Source organism: Cavia porcellus, unplaced genomic scaffold (assembly GCF_034190915.1).
Source record: "Cavia porcellus strain 051 isolate PalLab524CR breed Dunkin Hartley unplaced genomic scaffold, mCavPor4.1 scaffold_13, whole genome shotgun sequence".
Taxonomy (NCBI): domain Eukaryota; kingdom Metazoa; phylum Chordata; class Mammalia; order Rodentia; family Caviidae; genus Cavia; species Cavia porcellus.
The window spans coordinates 52,262,430-52,279,987 of NW_026947496.1; the positions used below are offsets into that span (position 1 = coordinate 52,262,430).

The 17,558-nt window shown below is 43.5% G+C and overlaps 1 protein-coding gene across 6 annotated transcripts in view; it reads right to left on the reverse strand.

The window, feature by feature from the left end:
* The window catches only part of Frmd4b (FERM domain containing 4B), a 334,677-nt gene that overhangs the window by 106,605 nt on the left and 210,514 nt on the right, over positions 1 to 17,558 (reverse strand). For all 6 annotated transcript variants that reach the window (XM_063260238.1, XM_063260235.1, XM_063260237.1 and 3 more), the window contains 2 exons: positions 17,200 to 17,294; positions 10,763 to 10,855 (listed from right to left, as the gene is read on the reverse strand). In XM_063260238.1, coding sequence (XP_063116308.1) covers positions 10,763 to 10,855; positions 17,200 to 17,294 — 188 coding nt within the window. The remainder of the gene's footprint in view (positions 1 to 10,762; positions 10,856 to 17,199; positions 17,295 to 17,558) is intronic.

Sequence of the window (17,558 nt, forward strand, 5' to 3'; positions counted from 1 at the left end):
CCAAAACTGGCAGGCACGCATTTGTTCTGCCAACAACACCCTGATGAAATTGTCCACTTCTGGACAATTTCTTTGGGTCCCTTCAGAAGTCTTGACTCAGCCAGGGCTTGGTGGCACACACCCAATATCCCAGCACTTGGGAGGCTGAGGCAGGAGGATCAAAAATTGAAGGCCAGGCAAATTCAGGAAAACCAAGAATATAGGAGTAGACAATGAGACCATATCTCAAAAAACAACAAGCACTCTCCTGCCCAAAGGAAAAAGGAAGAAAGAGAAGCATCTTTGAATCTCTGATTCCTGTCTGTTCCAAGGCCTCCTTGGTTCAGCTTTCCTTTTCTTTTGTGTACAATTATGTTTGCCACAGCTGGGGTCTTGCTGCAATCAAAGAATCAGATTAACAGAAGGTCTCTTACGCTAGGGAGCAATCAGAATTCTCTAGGCATCATTTCTTTCAGCCTCCAGTGAAACCACATACAGTAGAAAGCAAAGTACGAACCCATTGTACAGATGAGAAAGCTGAGATAAACAGATGTAAAATCATTTTCTCCAGCACACACAGCTACAGAGTGGTGGAGCTAAGATTCAAACAGAGAGGACTGTTTGACTTCGATGTTCATATTCCTAACCAGGACTGATACAATGCCTTCCTGCAACAACAACATCACATGACACAGAACGCGTGCACAGTGCTGGGGGCCATGAGAAAGGTGTGGCTGACGCAACTTATGAACCAAGGAGGGGAGCGTGGCCAAGATGAAACCCAGGGTGCCACAGGAGATGGACAACTGAGCAGGGTCTTAAAGAATGCATGAGTTCACCAGGTGGGGAAGGGCAGTTCACCAGGGCGCAGCAGACAGACTCTCTCTCTCTCTCCTTCTCTGAGAACTGGAGAACCCCACATAGGTGGCCAGGTGGCCGGGGAACAAGGGTTCATGGCTCATCCGTGTCTGAGCAGATACCAGACACAGGGGTCACCTAGTTTCTGAAGTCTAGGCCCCGACTATATCCCAGATCTAGTAAACAGGTCCCTATCTAATTTCCCCTCCACTCTGATGACCTGCCCTGGTGCCTGCTGCTACCGAGGCATCTGGTTACCTGTGCTCTGACTGCCAGCCCAGCTCTGCCTCTACCAGGGTCCCACACTGACTTCCTGGCCACGGAGTGTATGGGCCTCGTGGACAACGGCTCTCTAGGCACACCCATCAGGACGTGCCTTGACCTGAAACAAACCTCCTCAGGGAAAGGGAACAGACTGTCCCAGCCATGCAGAATAAAGCCCTTTTGTTCTAGCCCTTTCTGCCAAAGAACAACTGCTTCTCTGCATGCTTGCTGTGAGTTCATTAGTATTTTGTTCAATTGATACCCTAGGGTTAAATTTTGAGATTTTGAGCATGGTGGCACAGGCCTGTAATCTCAGCACTCTGGGAGGCTGAGGCAGGAGAATCACAAATTCAGTTCCAGCCTGGGTAACACAGAGCTTTAGTGAGACCTTGTCTTAAAATAAAAATAAATAAATAAATAATTTTAAAAAGCTCTGGCGATGTAGCTCAGTGTGAAGGTCATGAGTTTAATCTCTAGTATCACCAAAACAAAACAAAACAAAACAAAACAAAAATCAAAACAACCAAACAAACAAAAAATTCAGAATGAATCCAGCCTTTCTGAAGAAGTATGGGCTTTGAAGACAAACCTCCAACAGCTTAACAAACAATAATTTCTTAGAAGAGAAATTGTATGGGGAGGTTTTGTCTCAACCTTTGAGATACCCTTGGCACCTTTGTCCTTTCTTGATAGTTCTCCTAACCACCAATCAGTGATGACAGAACATCACTTCCCAAAGACATGACAGAGACAATCTGCAGGCCTAGAGGGGAGCAGGCTTGTCTGCTAGATGACAAGACACAGGTGTCAATGAGCAGAGCCCTGGGGTGGGAGTCTGGGTAGGTTATCATCCGAGTCGTCATCTAGATGACCAACACTTTCATTCTGTGGCATTCCTTCAGTATGATCAAGGTCTACTCCACAGAATCTGCAGATGCTATCTTGAATTCCATCTCCAACCTTGCTCCGTCTTGGGAATTGGGTCAGCTACTTCACCCTCAGGACCTCTCTTACGTCTCTGGACCCCAGATTGGGAAAATGAGTATTGTTTTACTCATGTGGAAAATATTGGGCAGCATAGAGTTCAGCAGCCAGTGAGTGGCAGGGACCATTATTGCTCATTAGTATGTTACTGACTGGACTATAATAAAAGGCACTGACTTCGGAACATCTTTCAAACTTTATCAGTAACAACCAGAATGGAAATTTCAAATTCATTCCCAAATTCGTTCACTCAAGTAAGCAAGTGCTGGAAAAAAATGGTTGTTCTAATACAGAATGGGAAAATTCTGAGCAACCAATGTTCTTCTGACTAGTTTTGACTTTTCTCCCCAACTAAGCAGATTTTCTTTATTTTCCAAGGCATTTCTGTGTCTGAATAATAATAATCAAGACCTGGATTGGGCAAACATTGCTCAATTGTTTTGCATTTTGAACAGTGCTGAGTATGGCACTGGCAAGAAGCAAAGGCTAAATCCAAGTGCCTTGCTCTCGGTTTCCTTTAGCCATCGCGGGGGTAATTTCAGGAACTCACGGGCAGCTGTTGATTCCTATCAGCTCCCAGTTCACATTCTGAGCAGGGAAGTCTCTGCTTATTGCTGCTAATGACCCTGCTCTGGAGTCACAGTCTCACTTCATAACGCTCACTGAAGGCGTCAATGTCATTGAGTTGTATTTCACTTTTTCCAAGCGCATCACTTTTCTCTAAGCTATTAAGGAGTCCAGTGGGTTCCCTTTCATCTCTGGGAGGGGAGTAGTCTTGGAGAAATCCCAAAAGAAACACTATTTGCATCTATTATGTGTTTCCCCTCCCAGGAGTGCCCTTTCTCCTTTCTGAATTTCCAGACAGGTGGGAGAGCCAGAGAGCGCCCCAGGGAGCTTGTCCAAACCTGCCCTCCTGCTCCTGTCTTCCACACTGTTCTGCATTCTCCAGAAGGGCTGGAGGCCAGGGCAGTGATGGCCAGGCTGTGACCTTTCAGGAACAGGTGGGAGCCTTCCTTCCCAGACACCCTCAAGGGTCAGGACCCAGTGAATTCTAAGGGCTGGCCTCTTCAAAACTGCCTGTTCCTGTCCTCTCAGAGGAGAGCGGGGTAATGCTCTGAGAGGAGCGTGGAGAAAAGCCCTTCAGGGAGGAAACAGCTGGGCATGGTGAACAGGAAGATGAACAATGAGACCAGCCAGGGCAGAGGTGAGCGGGTCAGCCCCGAGCCAGATGGTCCCTGAGCTTCCACACTGGAAGGCCGTACATCACATGGAGGGATGATCTACACACAGCGGAGGCGGGCTCTGTTATTTATAACACACATAGTTAACATGGACTGAGAGTTTGCATTACATGTTAACACACGAGATCCTCTACCGGTGCCCTACCCCTAGACAGATGCTCTCCCCCGCTGTTTCTACAGGTGAGCAAATTGGCCCCAGTGGGTGCCAAAAGCCCCACAGCGTAGCAGCAGAGATGGGGGATGTGGACCAAGAATGATGCTAATGCACCGCTCTCAGTGGCGGGGTGGGGTTTGGCAGTGTTGATGTGTTTTGGTTGATAACTGGGGGAGCGATACCAGCATCAGTGGATGGGGAGCAGGGATCCTACTAAGCTTCCTACAGCACAGCATGACTCCTTACTACAAGAAAGGCTTGGTCCAGAATGTTAGGAGTTCTATGGAAAAATCCTGCACCAGAGGCCAGCATTTAAGTTTCTATTCTATAGCTTCTTCTGTCTCTTATAACACTAATTCTTTTATGTTACTCCTTCCTCGTTGACCTTGATCACACACAAGTATGCATGCACACTAGATTCCCACGGCTGAGATCTTAAAACCACAGAAATACTTGGTACACTCACCAAAAGACAAGACCTGAAAGACAGAAAGAAGGGTGAGCAGATTTCTATAATTTCTGACATTTAATCAAGGAGCACATTGAAAATTATAGTCATGTAGAAATCAGAATCAGGATTGGGGATGAGTTTTGAATCTTTCTTGAGTTCTGAGATAAGGTGCTCACAGATGGAGCTACTCACCAACTGCCTGAACGTTCAAAATGAGTGGGCTGGGGGTGGTGATGGGTGATGCTAAGGTGACTAACAGTTGCATGTCAGCTCTGGAATCTCCTGTATCCGGATGGGAGTTGGTGGAGGACAGAGAGCTCCAGCTGACCCACAAGTCCCTTCAAGAAGCCTCTGCTGAATCTGGACAGCAGGGATGCATTATTTCTCTGGGCTTTTAAATCACATTTCTTCCTGAAAAGTTGACCTCTTCCCATCCTCTTGTTATTACAAATCACATACTCTCTGAGAGCTTTAAAGTAACTCACGGCTGTCTAGTCACAAACACTTCTCTCTCTCTTTATTACTCTTTATATAGCATTAAAAAGAAAGATTTACTCAATGAGTTTATTGTAGGAAAAAAGAAATCAAAAGAAAAATAGGTACTGCAGCCATGCTATTTGGAAGCTAACACCCGTTAACATTTTACATGTTTTTGTAGGTGCACAACTATTTTACAAAAGAGCTACCATGCTGTACCGATGTTTTAGTAGTCTACTTCTTGACCTAGAATATATCAGAAAGAATGTATCTTTCTGCCTCAGTGACTATTTCTTCACCATAGTCTCTACCTCTTGCACACCTTTGGTTTACTTAAAAAAAAGTATGTGTTGGAAAGACAAAGGCCCCACGTGCTACAGACATAATGTTCCTTTGAGTTAAGCTCTTTCTAAAAGCCTAGTGTTCCAACTGGGCCTGGTGCCAGGGGCCTATAATGCCAGCATTCTGGGAGGCCAGGGAAGGATCACAACATTGAGCCTAGTCTGTGCAACTTAGTGATTTAGCAAGACCCTTTCTCAAATGAAAGTATGTGCTGGGAATGTAGTTCATTGTGAAGGCCCTGGGTTCAATCTGCAGTACAGGAATCAAGAAAGCAAGCAAGCAAGCTAACGTTCCAAAGCCAAGCCAGGGACAGCCCTTCCGGGGCTCTTGATTTTCAGCAATTCTGACAAAAGCTAGCACCTTCCAAATTGCTTCCTGCTAGCATTCTCCACCAAGATGGAGAGTCCTCAGCTTGTTGCCACTCTTAAAATCCCAGAGCCCGTGAAAGTGACCTAAAAAGTAAGGGAAGAAAACAAGGGAGAAAAGGAAAGAAGAACAACAGGAAAGGGTTGCAGGAAGCAGTTCCAGAGTCAGGCAGATGGAAGACGCCAAGCAAAATCCTGGTGGGGCAAGAGCTGGGTGGTACCAGCCTATGCTTCCCATCGCCCTCCCTGAGGGGAGGGGAGGTTTCCAGCAAGGTCAGGCCAAGTCCCTGCACTGCGATTTAGATGCCTGCCCACTCACTATCAAGCTTTTCAAATGCTCACATCTGGGCTGCATTACCCACGAGGCCTGTGTGTTCAAGGAAGATAATTTACAGCTGTGAGATAACAAGCCTCAGCCCACAGAAGTCCCCAGAAAGCTGGAGGAGTTTGGGCTCATGGAAATGGAGAGCTGGTTAAATAAATTACATTAATAAATTACTGTGTGCCTGTACATACACAAAATGCACACATTTTTAGACTGTGTTGTAGAGACTTTGGAATCAGAGAAAAGGCGTATGTCAAATAAAGGCTGAAGTCACGATGGAAAAGCTATGGGTCTCACCTTTCGTATTTTGTGTCTTTAGAAGCAGATGGTTTCCAAGCTGCTCCCTACATGGTGAGGACATAAACCAGAGGCTGTACCCCTCACATCTGTAGGATCTCAGGGTTCAGGTTAGGAGTAAAGGAGACAACACACTTTTTAATTCGTGCCTACCACAGGGTTTATGCTATGTTATTTTGTCGTTCTAGGGATTAAACCTAATGCTTTCGTGCCAGCTACACCCCCAGCTCTTTTTACTTATTTATTTTTATTTTGAGACAGGTTCTTGCTAAGTTTCTAAATTGTCCAGGCCGGACTCGAATTTACAATCTTCCTGCCTCAGCCTCCAAGAGTGCTGAGATTATAGGAGTGAGCCAGCACACCTGGCCTTGAAGAAACTTTTTGAGAGCAAAACTGGACAGTCTTTTTCTTTTGCATAAAACTTACAACTAGTGTGTGCGTGTGTGTGAGTGTGTATGTGTGTGTTCTTTATTTGTATAAGGTTTTGCAGTCATTTTGTGTCCCTACTCTCTTGAATTCTCACGATAGACCTGCCTGAGACCGCATTCCCCCTCTCCAGTGGCTGTGGAGTGGGGGAGACATGGTCTTGTCCATGCCACTTGCTTCTTGCACTTGCAACAGCTTCCTAATTAATCCCATGCCATCCCCCATGATTCCTTCTCAACAGTAAGATTGGGAGGGTGTCTAATATGAAAATCAGAGGACTCCCTGAAGGACCAAGCCATAGGTCCCGGCAGCCTTCAGCCTAAGCCCATGCTTTTTCCACGCATCTCCTTTCTATGGGTTCTTTGCAGCCACATGACTCCTTCCTCAGGCTGGTACACACCAGGTATCCTCCTCCACAGACCACTCACCTGCTGGTCTCTCAGCCTGAAGTAAACCTCCCAGAGCCCTGCACGGCTTCCTGTCTCATCTCCTCCTGTCTTTCCTCAGTGCCAATTTCCTGAGAAGTCACCTCGGTCCTTTCTATTCAAATGATAGCCCCTTTTCACCAACATTCTTGATTATTCTTCCCTAATGTATCCTTCACCCCCCAGAATACCACCCATTCTGTTCTTCCCAAATTGGAGGCTAGAGACCCTTGGAGAGATGGCCAACTTCACATACGTGAGTGACAACCTTTTGAGAAACTACCGTTATTTCTTTGGCGTCAGCCTCCTCCTACTGGGCTGTAACAACAGCAGGACTGTGTTCTTGTCTTTGGCCACTGCTGCATCCCTGGCATGTGTGTAGCATGGGGGCCAGACACACGATGGGAATCCAGCAGCCATTCGGCAGATGAATGAACACAGTGAGAGAGCGCTGGGAATTTTAGTGTTCATTAGTCTCGTGCGCTATTGTTCTCCCAGAGCTGGAACAGCGGCAGCACATAGCTGGTCAAAAAGTAGGGAATAAAGCAAGCAAGGAAGAAACCACAGTAACTTAAAAATAAAACCCAATATGATAAACTGAACTTCTTCCCATGGCATTGTATCAGTTTAACTATATTTGACTACTTCTGTTGATTATCTTTTTTCTCAGATATAGTGCATCTTGTCACCCAAGAGTCCGAGAGCCGGATACATGACAACATTCCTGATAACAATGACTAACTGAAGAGGTGATTTACAAGGGGACAGATGGGTGGAAAGAGGGTCTTAGCAACACACCTCCCCCATCGTGCACTGTAGCAAAATCTGGGCCAGGAATGAGGGCAAGTTGGGGGATTTGGAGCTGGAGGGGAGTCATTGCATAGCTGGAAAAATTTCCCAAGATGATTTGAATAAGCTTCACCATCTCCTGGAAAACCTGTGAAATGTAATGCAGTGCAATTTTTCATGTAGTTGTTTTTGTTAAAGTGATTCATTGTTTACTGTCAGAACATCATAATTTACTGACCCTCTCTGCATTGTGGGCATTTGGATATTGGTAATTGCATTAAAAAATAGCAGTGATGCAGATTCTCGTAACACCAGACCCCTGAAGGGAATTCCTTCTCACTATGTGTTAACTACTCCATGATCGCACACCTCAGTGTTACGGCTGAGGGGCTCCAGGCTCCAGCAACATAGACACACTGGGGGACAGGAGGAGAGGGCAACTTTATCTCAAGAGGGTCCCCTGCACTTCCAGAGGCTCTTTGATGACCAAACATCCAAAGAGAACCAAATCACATTTTGTTTTATTCTTTAGCTATCACAGGCAACCCAGAGGGTAGCTGGTAGCGACTCTTGGAATGAAAACAACCAATTCTGTTTTCTCCTAATGGGAGTCTAGAAACCCCTTCAAGAGGTAACTGATTTCACAGGGCTGTGTGACAGCTCCATTCATTCACCCTGCCCAGAGCTGTTACACCCAGTGACCTCTGTCAGTTCACTAGGTCTCTGGTGTGTGGTTTTACTTTATCATTAATTTAAATGGAGTAACAACAATTACTTAATTGGAATAATAACAAAGACTAAAATGACCTCATTATCCTGTTGGGAGGATGAATTAAGTGAATAATTAAAACCTTGATAAGAGGCTCAAATATGCAAGTAGTTAAGGGAAAGTACACTGTGATGCCAAGCCATTATGGACACTCTTGAGATAAGGCTCTAAGTAGGTGCTGAGGCTCCTGCACAAGTAGTAGGCCCCTCTGGAATCCCAGGAACCTGCTGGTAAAGATGCTCCCTCCAGTATCAGGAGGGAGCAGAGGGTTTTCTCTTTTGCCGTTTTTAGACCCAAAATAAATCAGATAACAGCTGGCAAAGACCTACACTAAACGAACAGTACTAGCTAGAGTCTCCAGGGACATAAACTTTCACTACTCATGATACTATTGAACACACGCTAGCAGACAAAAGGGCAGGGACGTTAACTGCAACCTAAATTTAATATAAATGATTGGGAATAGCCTGAGTGCTGAGTAGGAGACTGGAGAGCTGAATTATGGGAGGGTAACAAAATAGATTACTCTTATTGCTGCTGTTGCTGTTATTATTGAGGAACTACTGAACCCAGGACTTTTGCACTGAGTCATATTCTTAGTCCCTCTTTTCAGATCTTGAGACAAGGTCTTGATAAATTGCCCAGGTTGGGTTCAAACTTGCAATCCTTCTACATTGGCCTCCCCAGTGCCACGATCACAGATGTGTGCCACCATACCATGCCAAGAAATAGGAACAAATTAGAGCGGGGTGGTGGGGGTGGTGGACTTCAGTGTTCAGGAAGAGTGATAACTACCTTGTACTTTGCACATTCTCACATTTTTAAACATTTAGAAAAATAATGTAATTCTTTGTGAAAAAAATATTTTGTTTATATGGAAGTGTTTTTCTTAAATAAAACAAACTTTTCTATCCCCCGATGCTTGATTAATATGTAACTTTTCCACATGTTGGTGGTTTTTCTTTTCCTCCACTTCCAAAGAGCAAAGCATTCATGTCTTATCTTTACAAGAATCTCTGATGTTTTTCCTTTAGGATTTCTGTGCACTTTTTCACACTGATGATTTGTTCCTGCACAAATCATCACTATGCTTCCTCCTTCCTGGGTTTGACTTCTGAGGGCTGGGGGTGTAGCTAAGTGGTACAGCACATGTGCAGAATGTGTGGGGCCATGGGTTTTGTCCTTAGCACCACACAGACACATGAAAGAAAGAAAAAAAGAAAGAAAGAAAGAAAGAAAGAGAAAAAAAGAAGGAAAGAAGAAAGACAGACCAAGATTCCTAGGAGGCAAAACATTGAAATTGGGGATTGTTGTCAATACTTTGTTTGCTGATTAAGAAAGAGCAATCTTCTATAATCAACAACAATTCACATAAAAATGATACCTAAAAAAATGGTAGAACGTATTATTCTCATCCTTTTGGATTTCACGAAGCAGACTAGATTAGGAAAAAAAAAAAAAAAAAGAGCTGGGTATGGGGGTGTACACCTGTAATTCTAGCCCTTGGTTGGGGCTGAGGGGCTGATTTAGGAAGATGACCTTGAGTTTGAGCCTGGGCTACATAGTGAGTTCAAGACCAGCCTAGACTACATGGTGAGACTCTGTCTCAAAAGAAAAAAAAAAAAAAAACAACAAAAGATTTTTTCCAAGTCATTATAGAAAACAAAAGAAAAGAAATCTTTTACCATCATGATATAAAGTACATTTTCATCAACCAAAAATTAACATGATCTCAGAATACTGGGCCATTCTTCATATTGATATAGGTTTACGAAAATAAACATTGGTGAGAAAGATATGTTTACTTTTTAAAAATCATTATTTGCCTCTGAGGCAGAAAATTAAATTTATCATGATCCTTTTATCAAATTTAGGATGATGGGAGTGCCAGAATTTAGGGAGGGCTCTCAGCTCAATTGGTAGTGTTTTGTATATCACATAAACTAGGCAGAGGAACATGGGTGTCCACCTCTTACAGCGTCTGACTTACGCCAGATGGCAGTAATTAGTGTTAAACATTCCCACAATAAGCTGGCTTTGCAAGACCACTGCATTAGTTAAACGCATCCATCCACTTCAGGATATGGTTAAGTCACTTGCCCACCCAGAGCTCAGAGAATGAATCAAGCATGGAGCCCGGGGATTATTTTCAGCAGTCTCTCTACATGCAAACAGAGCTCTGATCTCTGAACTGTTAAGATAATTCTTTCCATGGGCATTTTTTGTACTTTATCTCCCATTCCAATAAGGCATGAAACGGTATAAAGTTCAATGATTTCTAAGTCTCTCAAAAACATTATTCTAACACAAAATACAGTACCACATGTTTGCCATGTTTCAAATAATGGGAATCCTGAGAGCATATTAAGAAACAGGCTTATGTATTAAAATATATCAGGCATCATGTTTTTCAGCCTTTAGTTGATCTTAGCAGGTTTGAGGAAGTAAGGGAAGCAATTCTATCTTAACGAAAACAGCTCTACACAGTATCTATGGTAACTTGGTCCCCAGATCAAGATAGTAGTGCACCCCAGCACATGATGTCTTGGTAAGTCTCATCCTTTTATCTTCATCTCTGGTCATCAGAAAAACAAAAGGAAGCTTCTGCATACATACCTGACAGCAAAGTGCAAAACTGCTGGGCCTGGCTTCTTGGGCAAATCGTGGTCAAGAACCCGGTGATCTAACTGCAGCCAGTTCTGCTGACCACTGTGAGAGCAAAGCAAAGAACCAGGATTGAGTGAAAAGCCTCCTAACACACAGTGTGGGCAAAGCTGGAGGGAAGCAGCTACTCTCAGACCCCGGGAGCAGTCAGACACACCTGCCTCTGAGCCACATTTCCAACTCCGTGGGTTCATGGGGCCAGCACGCACATTTCAAAAGTGATCATTGGCAGCATTCACAAAAGAACAGGCAATCTCCTAAATGTCCTGTAGAGTTTTGTTAAAATAGTTACCTAAAACTCTACAGCGAGCTAAAATGCAGTCTTAACTAGGCCGCAGAGCCTGTTTATAAACTTACTAGGAACAACTTTTGAGACAAAATACTAAATTTAAAAAAGCAAGATGCATAACAATAAGCACAGGATATTGCCATTGCTATAAATTAATGAAAAGAATTGATATATAGGTGCACCCACATATCAAAATTCTCCGAGGGGATAAGAGGCTGGTAACACTGGCTACTTTGGGGAGGTCAAAAACTGGGCAACATTTATTAATCTTTACATTCTTATTAAATAATAAATATTTTTGTCAAGAAGGGGAAAACTTCCTGTTTAATGAAATCAAACAGACACAGATCCCGATATCATAGCCTTTAAAAATGTACAAGGACAAATAACTGTCTGCTATTTCTGTCTGCAGCTAACGGACTCACCAATATTTAAGCAGGTGTTTATTTACTCAAGAGCCTTATCAAGTTCATGGGTGTAAATAACTTTCTCTAGATTTCCATCTCTGAGGATCAAAGGGACTGATGACAGTGTGGACTGTTTATATGACTTTTCCGAGGCTGTCTTACTAAGTCCATGCATTTTAGAGACCACTTTATTTGCTTACATAAAATTCAATTTAAGAACATGCCACTGTGGCTCATATAGATGAAATGCAGTGTCAATTTGCAGCAAAATCTATAATGGGCTGGAAGACATTTTTCAAACTATTTTGGTTCTTGAGTAAAATAATTAAATAAAAACTATCAAGGTAGCTGTGGTAGCCTATAATCTCAAGTTCTCTGAGAGGCTGAGGCAGAAAGAACACACGTTTAAGTCCAGCCAGGGCAATTTACAGACTTAGAGAAACCCTGTTTAAAAAAAAATTGCTAGGGATGTAGCTTAGCTCAGAGGCGCCCTGAGTTCAGTCCCCTTTACTGGGGGAAGGAAGGGCTCAGAAAAACAGGTAGAGTACTCTTTATTGAGTAGCTAGTCTTTGTTCACCATCATAAAACTTTTTACCTTGATACTGTTATTTTATGCTACGTCTGCAAGGACAGTGGTAGAGCTAGGATTTGAACCCACAACTTCTAATACAGGAGAAAATAAAGCTAGAGGATTAATTAGCACTTATAATCACTTTAGATGAGTCTCTGTCATCAGTTTTAACACTGGAAAAATGCATCTTTGGTTCCATAATTACAAGTAAGATTGCTCATAATTACTTCTTGATTTGCTTGGAGGAATACAATGAAGGTAAATAAGCTGATGTACATAACGTAAGAACATTTTAGAACTGCTTTTGTGTGTGAGAGGGCGGGAGGAAGTTCAAAGGGTTCAGGTTAAGGAATACTTATACCATATTTCAAGTGTAGGATGCCACTGATGTTTACTTGTTTATTTATTTAGACAGGGTCTTACTACATGGTTCAGGCTGGGCTTGAACTCACCATGTAGCCGAGGGTGGCCCCAAACTCACCATGATCCTCCTACCTCAGCCTTCCAAGTGCTGGGATTACAGGCACCTGCTACCACGCCTGTCAGGAGGCCACTGATTTAAAGACACCCCAATTTGAGATGTTCAAATATGTGTCTTAAAATACGCAAAAAACTGTATTGTTGAGTATCTGGCCTCAAAAGTTTTATGACAAGTGGAACTAACTTTGAATTGTCCTTCATTCTTTTATTATAGAGAAGATGTTGCATTGTTTAAAAGGCATAATTTATACGAAGTTGCATGGGTAAGAATGAAAGAAGCAAGTTTATGATGACGTGTACAGCACAAGCCAATTAGGTTAGACACAGAGGTACAGTTAAAACACTGTTAAACATGGATGAAAATTTTTTGGTTTAGTTCTGGTAGGACTTAAAGTCAATTACTAGCACAAGTTGTCTCTCATGACTAAACTACAATTGGAGTAGGAAGTAAAAAGGACCTGGCTTCAACTATGACATTCAACATTTCTCTAAAAAGATGTCCATGTGTATGTAATATAATTTCTCACTAGCAAGAAAAAGTCCTGAAGTCTAAGAAATTATTACTCATAGTCATCCCATTAAGATAACAGTGAGATTGCTTATTGTTTACAACCTGTTCCTTTTAGTGTTTTCACTAGGAAATGTAACAGATCCAATCACCTTGACCCTACCGGACTATGCAGACCAACCCCAAAAATTGAAGTTTTCATTTTGGACAGAATTACATCAGTGGGAAGTATGTCACTTCAGGCTACCGAAAGGACAGTGATCAGAAGTCAGAGGTGTGCAGTGAAGCCTCTGTGTTGATTCCGCGTGAACGAAGCTTACTCAGCAAAATCTTTCAAAACATGGAAAGAGGAAAGGAAAGGAAGGGAGGGAGGGAGGGAAGGAATGAGGGAGGGAGGAAGGAAGGAACGGAAGGAGGGAGGAAGGAAGGAAGAAAAAGAAAAGAGAAAGAAAAGAAAAAAGTGATTGAAAAAAATCGATGGGGAATTGAAGGGGCCACCTCAGGAGAGCGAGACTGCCCTCTAGGGGAGGGAGATGCGCCCTGCACCCAGATCCCTAAGACAGTCTGGGATGGGAAATCATCTCTTCCCTCTAATTTTCCGCTGGATTTGTTTCTGCTGGCTGTCATTACTGCTCTCGTTATGTAACTGCAGTCTATTTTTCCATTTCTGCCGGGGGGGGGGGCGGGGCAGAGACACCCGCTAGTTTCACTGACCAAATGTCCCGTTCAGCCCCAGCTTACTCTATTTAAAGAAGTTTACCAATGGCACAAGGCTGATGTGGCATTTGGACTGGAAAAGTCCATTTAGGTGCACTCTGGGAGGGATCTGATTCAGTGGTTCCATGTGGGTGGAGGAGGGGAGTGCTGAAAAAATGCTTTCCAAATATATTTACCAGACAAAGGAAAAAAGAAAAAAAAAAAAAAAAGGTAGCCTTGTGACCAAGAAATTCCAAGAAGACACCCTTAGACATAAGCAATTTTCCAGGCCTGTTCCCCAGCAAGAGGGAAATGGCAAATTCTTCCCTTCCTCCAGAAAGATCACCTCATACTTCTGAAAACTGATGTAGCCAGAGCCAGAAATAGATGGTGCTGTCACCTGCCAGCAAGTGCTGCACGGAGAGGATATGTTAGGGCCAGGTTCTGGAGAAGTCTGCGCCTGGCCTGTGGGAGCCCAAGGAGACACCCGGGGGAGGACTTGGCCACTCTTCTGCTGGTACAGTTTCAGAGAGAAACCCCTAGGCAGAGAAGGAGAAGGGTGGCCCAGGGCCTCAAGGAAAGTCACTGCTGTCATTCCTTTTCTTTCTGAAGGAGGCTGGATGCCTGATCTATGCACTGCCTGGCTGTTGTTCATCTGACCTTAGAGCTTTCCCAGAAGCCCTCAGGTGTCCAGAACCTTCTTTCCCAGCCCAGCATGAGTCCTGCAGCCTGAGGAGCCTTTGGCACTGCGCTCATAAATCTGTTCCTCCTCTGTGTGGCATTCTTCCAGCTTGAGGGTGCCTCCTCCATCTCTGTGACTCACAGGGTCACCTGTGAACTTGTCCTCTGTTCACCTCTTGCACCATGATTGGGCTGGTATCTTCACAATGGGCAAATGCACCGTGTTTACTGCAGTGTCTGCACCTCCGTCCCCAAATGACTCTTACCTGCAAGACCATGTCCTCCTCTTCTATCTAAAGTCCACCTCCTAGGCCCCACTCTACTGACCCTCCTGTGAGAAGGCCATCGTGTACCCCTGCACCACTGTGCACATTCTCTGATCACCATGACTACTAACAACAGGAAGTGAGTGCCCTTTCATTATGTGGCTATACTGTGGCTCTACATATCTGATTTGACTGACTAGCAGCATATAACCCCAGTGCCCTATTATAAAGGCCCTATGCGGTATTTACTATATAGGTACTATTAGATGTCCATGGTACAGATGAGAAAACTTGCGTGTTGGAGATGTCAGATAACTGCTCTAAAACCACACAGCTACTAATATTCCACGATGCCTGCCCCTCGTCTCCCTCTCGGCCCTCATCTTTGTTTTCCCCTTTTGGTAATGGGGATTAGGGTCTCACTAAATTGCTAAATTGCCCAGGTTGAGCTCAAACTTGTGATGTTTCTGCCTCAGCCCCCAAAGCAGCTGGTACACCACTGGTGAGCAGTGATTGATGACAGTCATAGGCCTGACAATGAGAGGACAGTCTGGGAAAGCAGAGTTGGTTCCTGCTTTCTATTCATTACACAGCCCCCCATAGACACCATCCTGGCCCACTGCTTAACATAGCTCATCCTCCACTTTTCCTGATGTGGCCCCTTATTTTATGTTCTTTAGTTATAATTAGGATTTTCTCACTTATCCATGTCTACTTACTATGGTAGATCAGATCTCTGCCACAGAAACTCTCTATATAGACGCAGAAACTTTGTCTGTGTCGCTCACAGCTGAATCCACAGACACAGAGCTACATCTGGTCTTCCGTGGGCACTTAAGAAATATTTGTTGAACAAATAAATGACTCCAGTATCCATGCTTTTAGTCTCAACTCTGTGTGACCTTCTCCTAAATTATAGTGCTTATAACAATTACAGTTCGTAACATATCACTTAGCCATTGTGTATTTATGGTTTTAGGTCTTTCACGGTTTGCTATTCTTTCATTCACTTCCAGATACAGTGGGTGTGTGTGTGCGTGCACGCGTGTGTGTCTGTGTGTGTGTGAGGCATCACAGATTCACATGAACTGGTTTTGGCTTTCTGGCCAGAACGGTGGCCAAGGAATGGCTGCATTTCCCATTTCACCCAGCAGGGGGAGGATGATGAAAAGACGTTTCCGTGTGCCTTAGGAGGCAGGCAGCGCTCCCTGACTTTCTCCTGCGTTGCTTCCCTATCTTCAGGAAACATCAAGAGGCTAGAACCTGAGCTTGCCGGGTTTTCTACAGCTCCTGACAGCTGTCTGAATTTTAGCCGGCCCCAGCCCCAGGTCCCAAGGTTTCTAGCACCTCCTGGAGGTCCTCGGCAAACAGCCCACCCAAGGCTGGAAACGCCTAAAAGCCACCTGGGGTGGAAAACAAATGACTCCCCCTTCTGGAAATTATTTTCCACCTGGTTGACCTGAAGAAATGAAAAAAACACTTAAAATGAGACAGTTACGGAAAGAATGTTGAGGCGGCTGGACAACAGATTTTGGGTCTGGAACATATTTTCTTAAATGTTAATATTTAAGGACTCTTTGGAGATCATGTCCAGAAAGCGAAAGAATTTGTCTGATAATATATCTGGTCACATAAAATGTATGCAAATTAGGCTGCTGTGAAACAGATACACACAGAGGCACGTGCGCTCACACACACACCCACACACACACACACACACACACACACACACACACAGGGCAAAGAAAAGAGCTAGTAACTCCAAACATACTCAGTGACATAGCGTTTTACACTTTTAGGAATTTGTTCTTTTTTTTTTTTTTTTTTTTTTTTTTTTTGTCTTTTTCATTTTTATCGGTACCAGGGATCGAACTCATGACTGCCTGCTTGCAAGGCAGGCGCTTATGCCGCTGAGCTAAATCCCCAGCCCCTAGGAATTTGTTCTTACATATTGTACTGACCTCATTTCAAAAATGATTTGAATTGATGAGAAAAATATATACATATATACATACACACCAAAACTAACAAAGCATCAAATGGGGAAAAAAAAGAAGAATATGAAAGCAAAAGGGGAACATACAACAGACCTTGGTTTCTGTCAGGAAGTTCATTCCACATTAAACTATACACATATTTTTTAGATAGGTCACACGCATGCCTTTAAACCTGCTGGCCACCAACACCATAACATTAATGTAGTTTTGAGATGAGTGAAGAAACGTTTAGTATTTCTATCATTGATACATAAGCTAAGTTAGCAAGTCCATATAACACTGAGGGTAATGTTTTGAGTTTTTCAAATGGCTAATATTCCTTTTCTTCTCCCTTTGCATTTGTCCTAGGGGGAAAAATCCTGTAGTAAGCAATCTTTAACTAAGCAGGACACCCTCAAGTCCTTAATGTGTCTTTGTTGTTTGTTAATTTCTGTTAATAATGAATGACAGCCAGTGGATAGGCAAAAGGCAAATAGAAATTATTGAACACTTACGTGTCATCTATAAATGTTATTCCAAAGTACTCCTTTTCTTTCAGGTTGAAATGCGAAGCCACAAGGTCCAGCAATTCCCTTGATAAAAGTTTGGGCTGTTAAAATAAAAAATTTGATTAGAAGCAATTTGGTTACTTTTTTTTGTCCTTTTGAGACAGGGTTTCACTATGCAGTTCAGGCTTGAATTGAACTCATTCTGCAACCCAGACTGGCCTCGAACTTGGAGTAATCCTCTTGCCTCAGCCTCCTGAGTGCTGGAATTACAGCCATGTGCCACCATGCCCCGCCTCAGATATCTCCTGTTCTTTCTGCTACCATCTTCTTTGGCCATATGTAAATTTTTTAAAGATAAGGCCTTG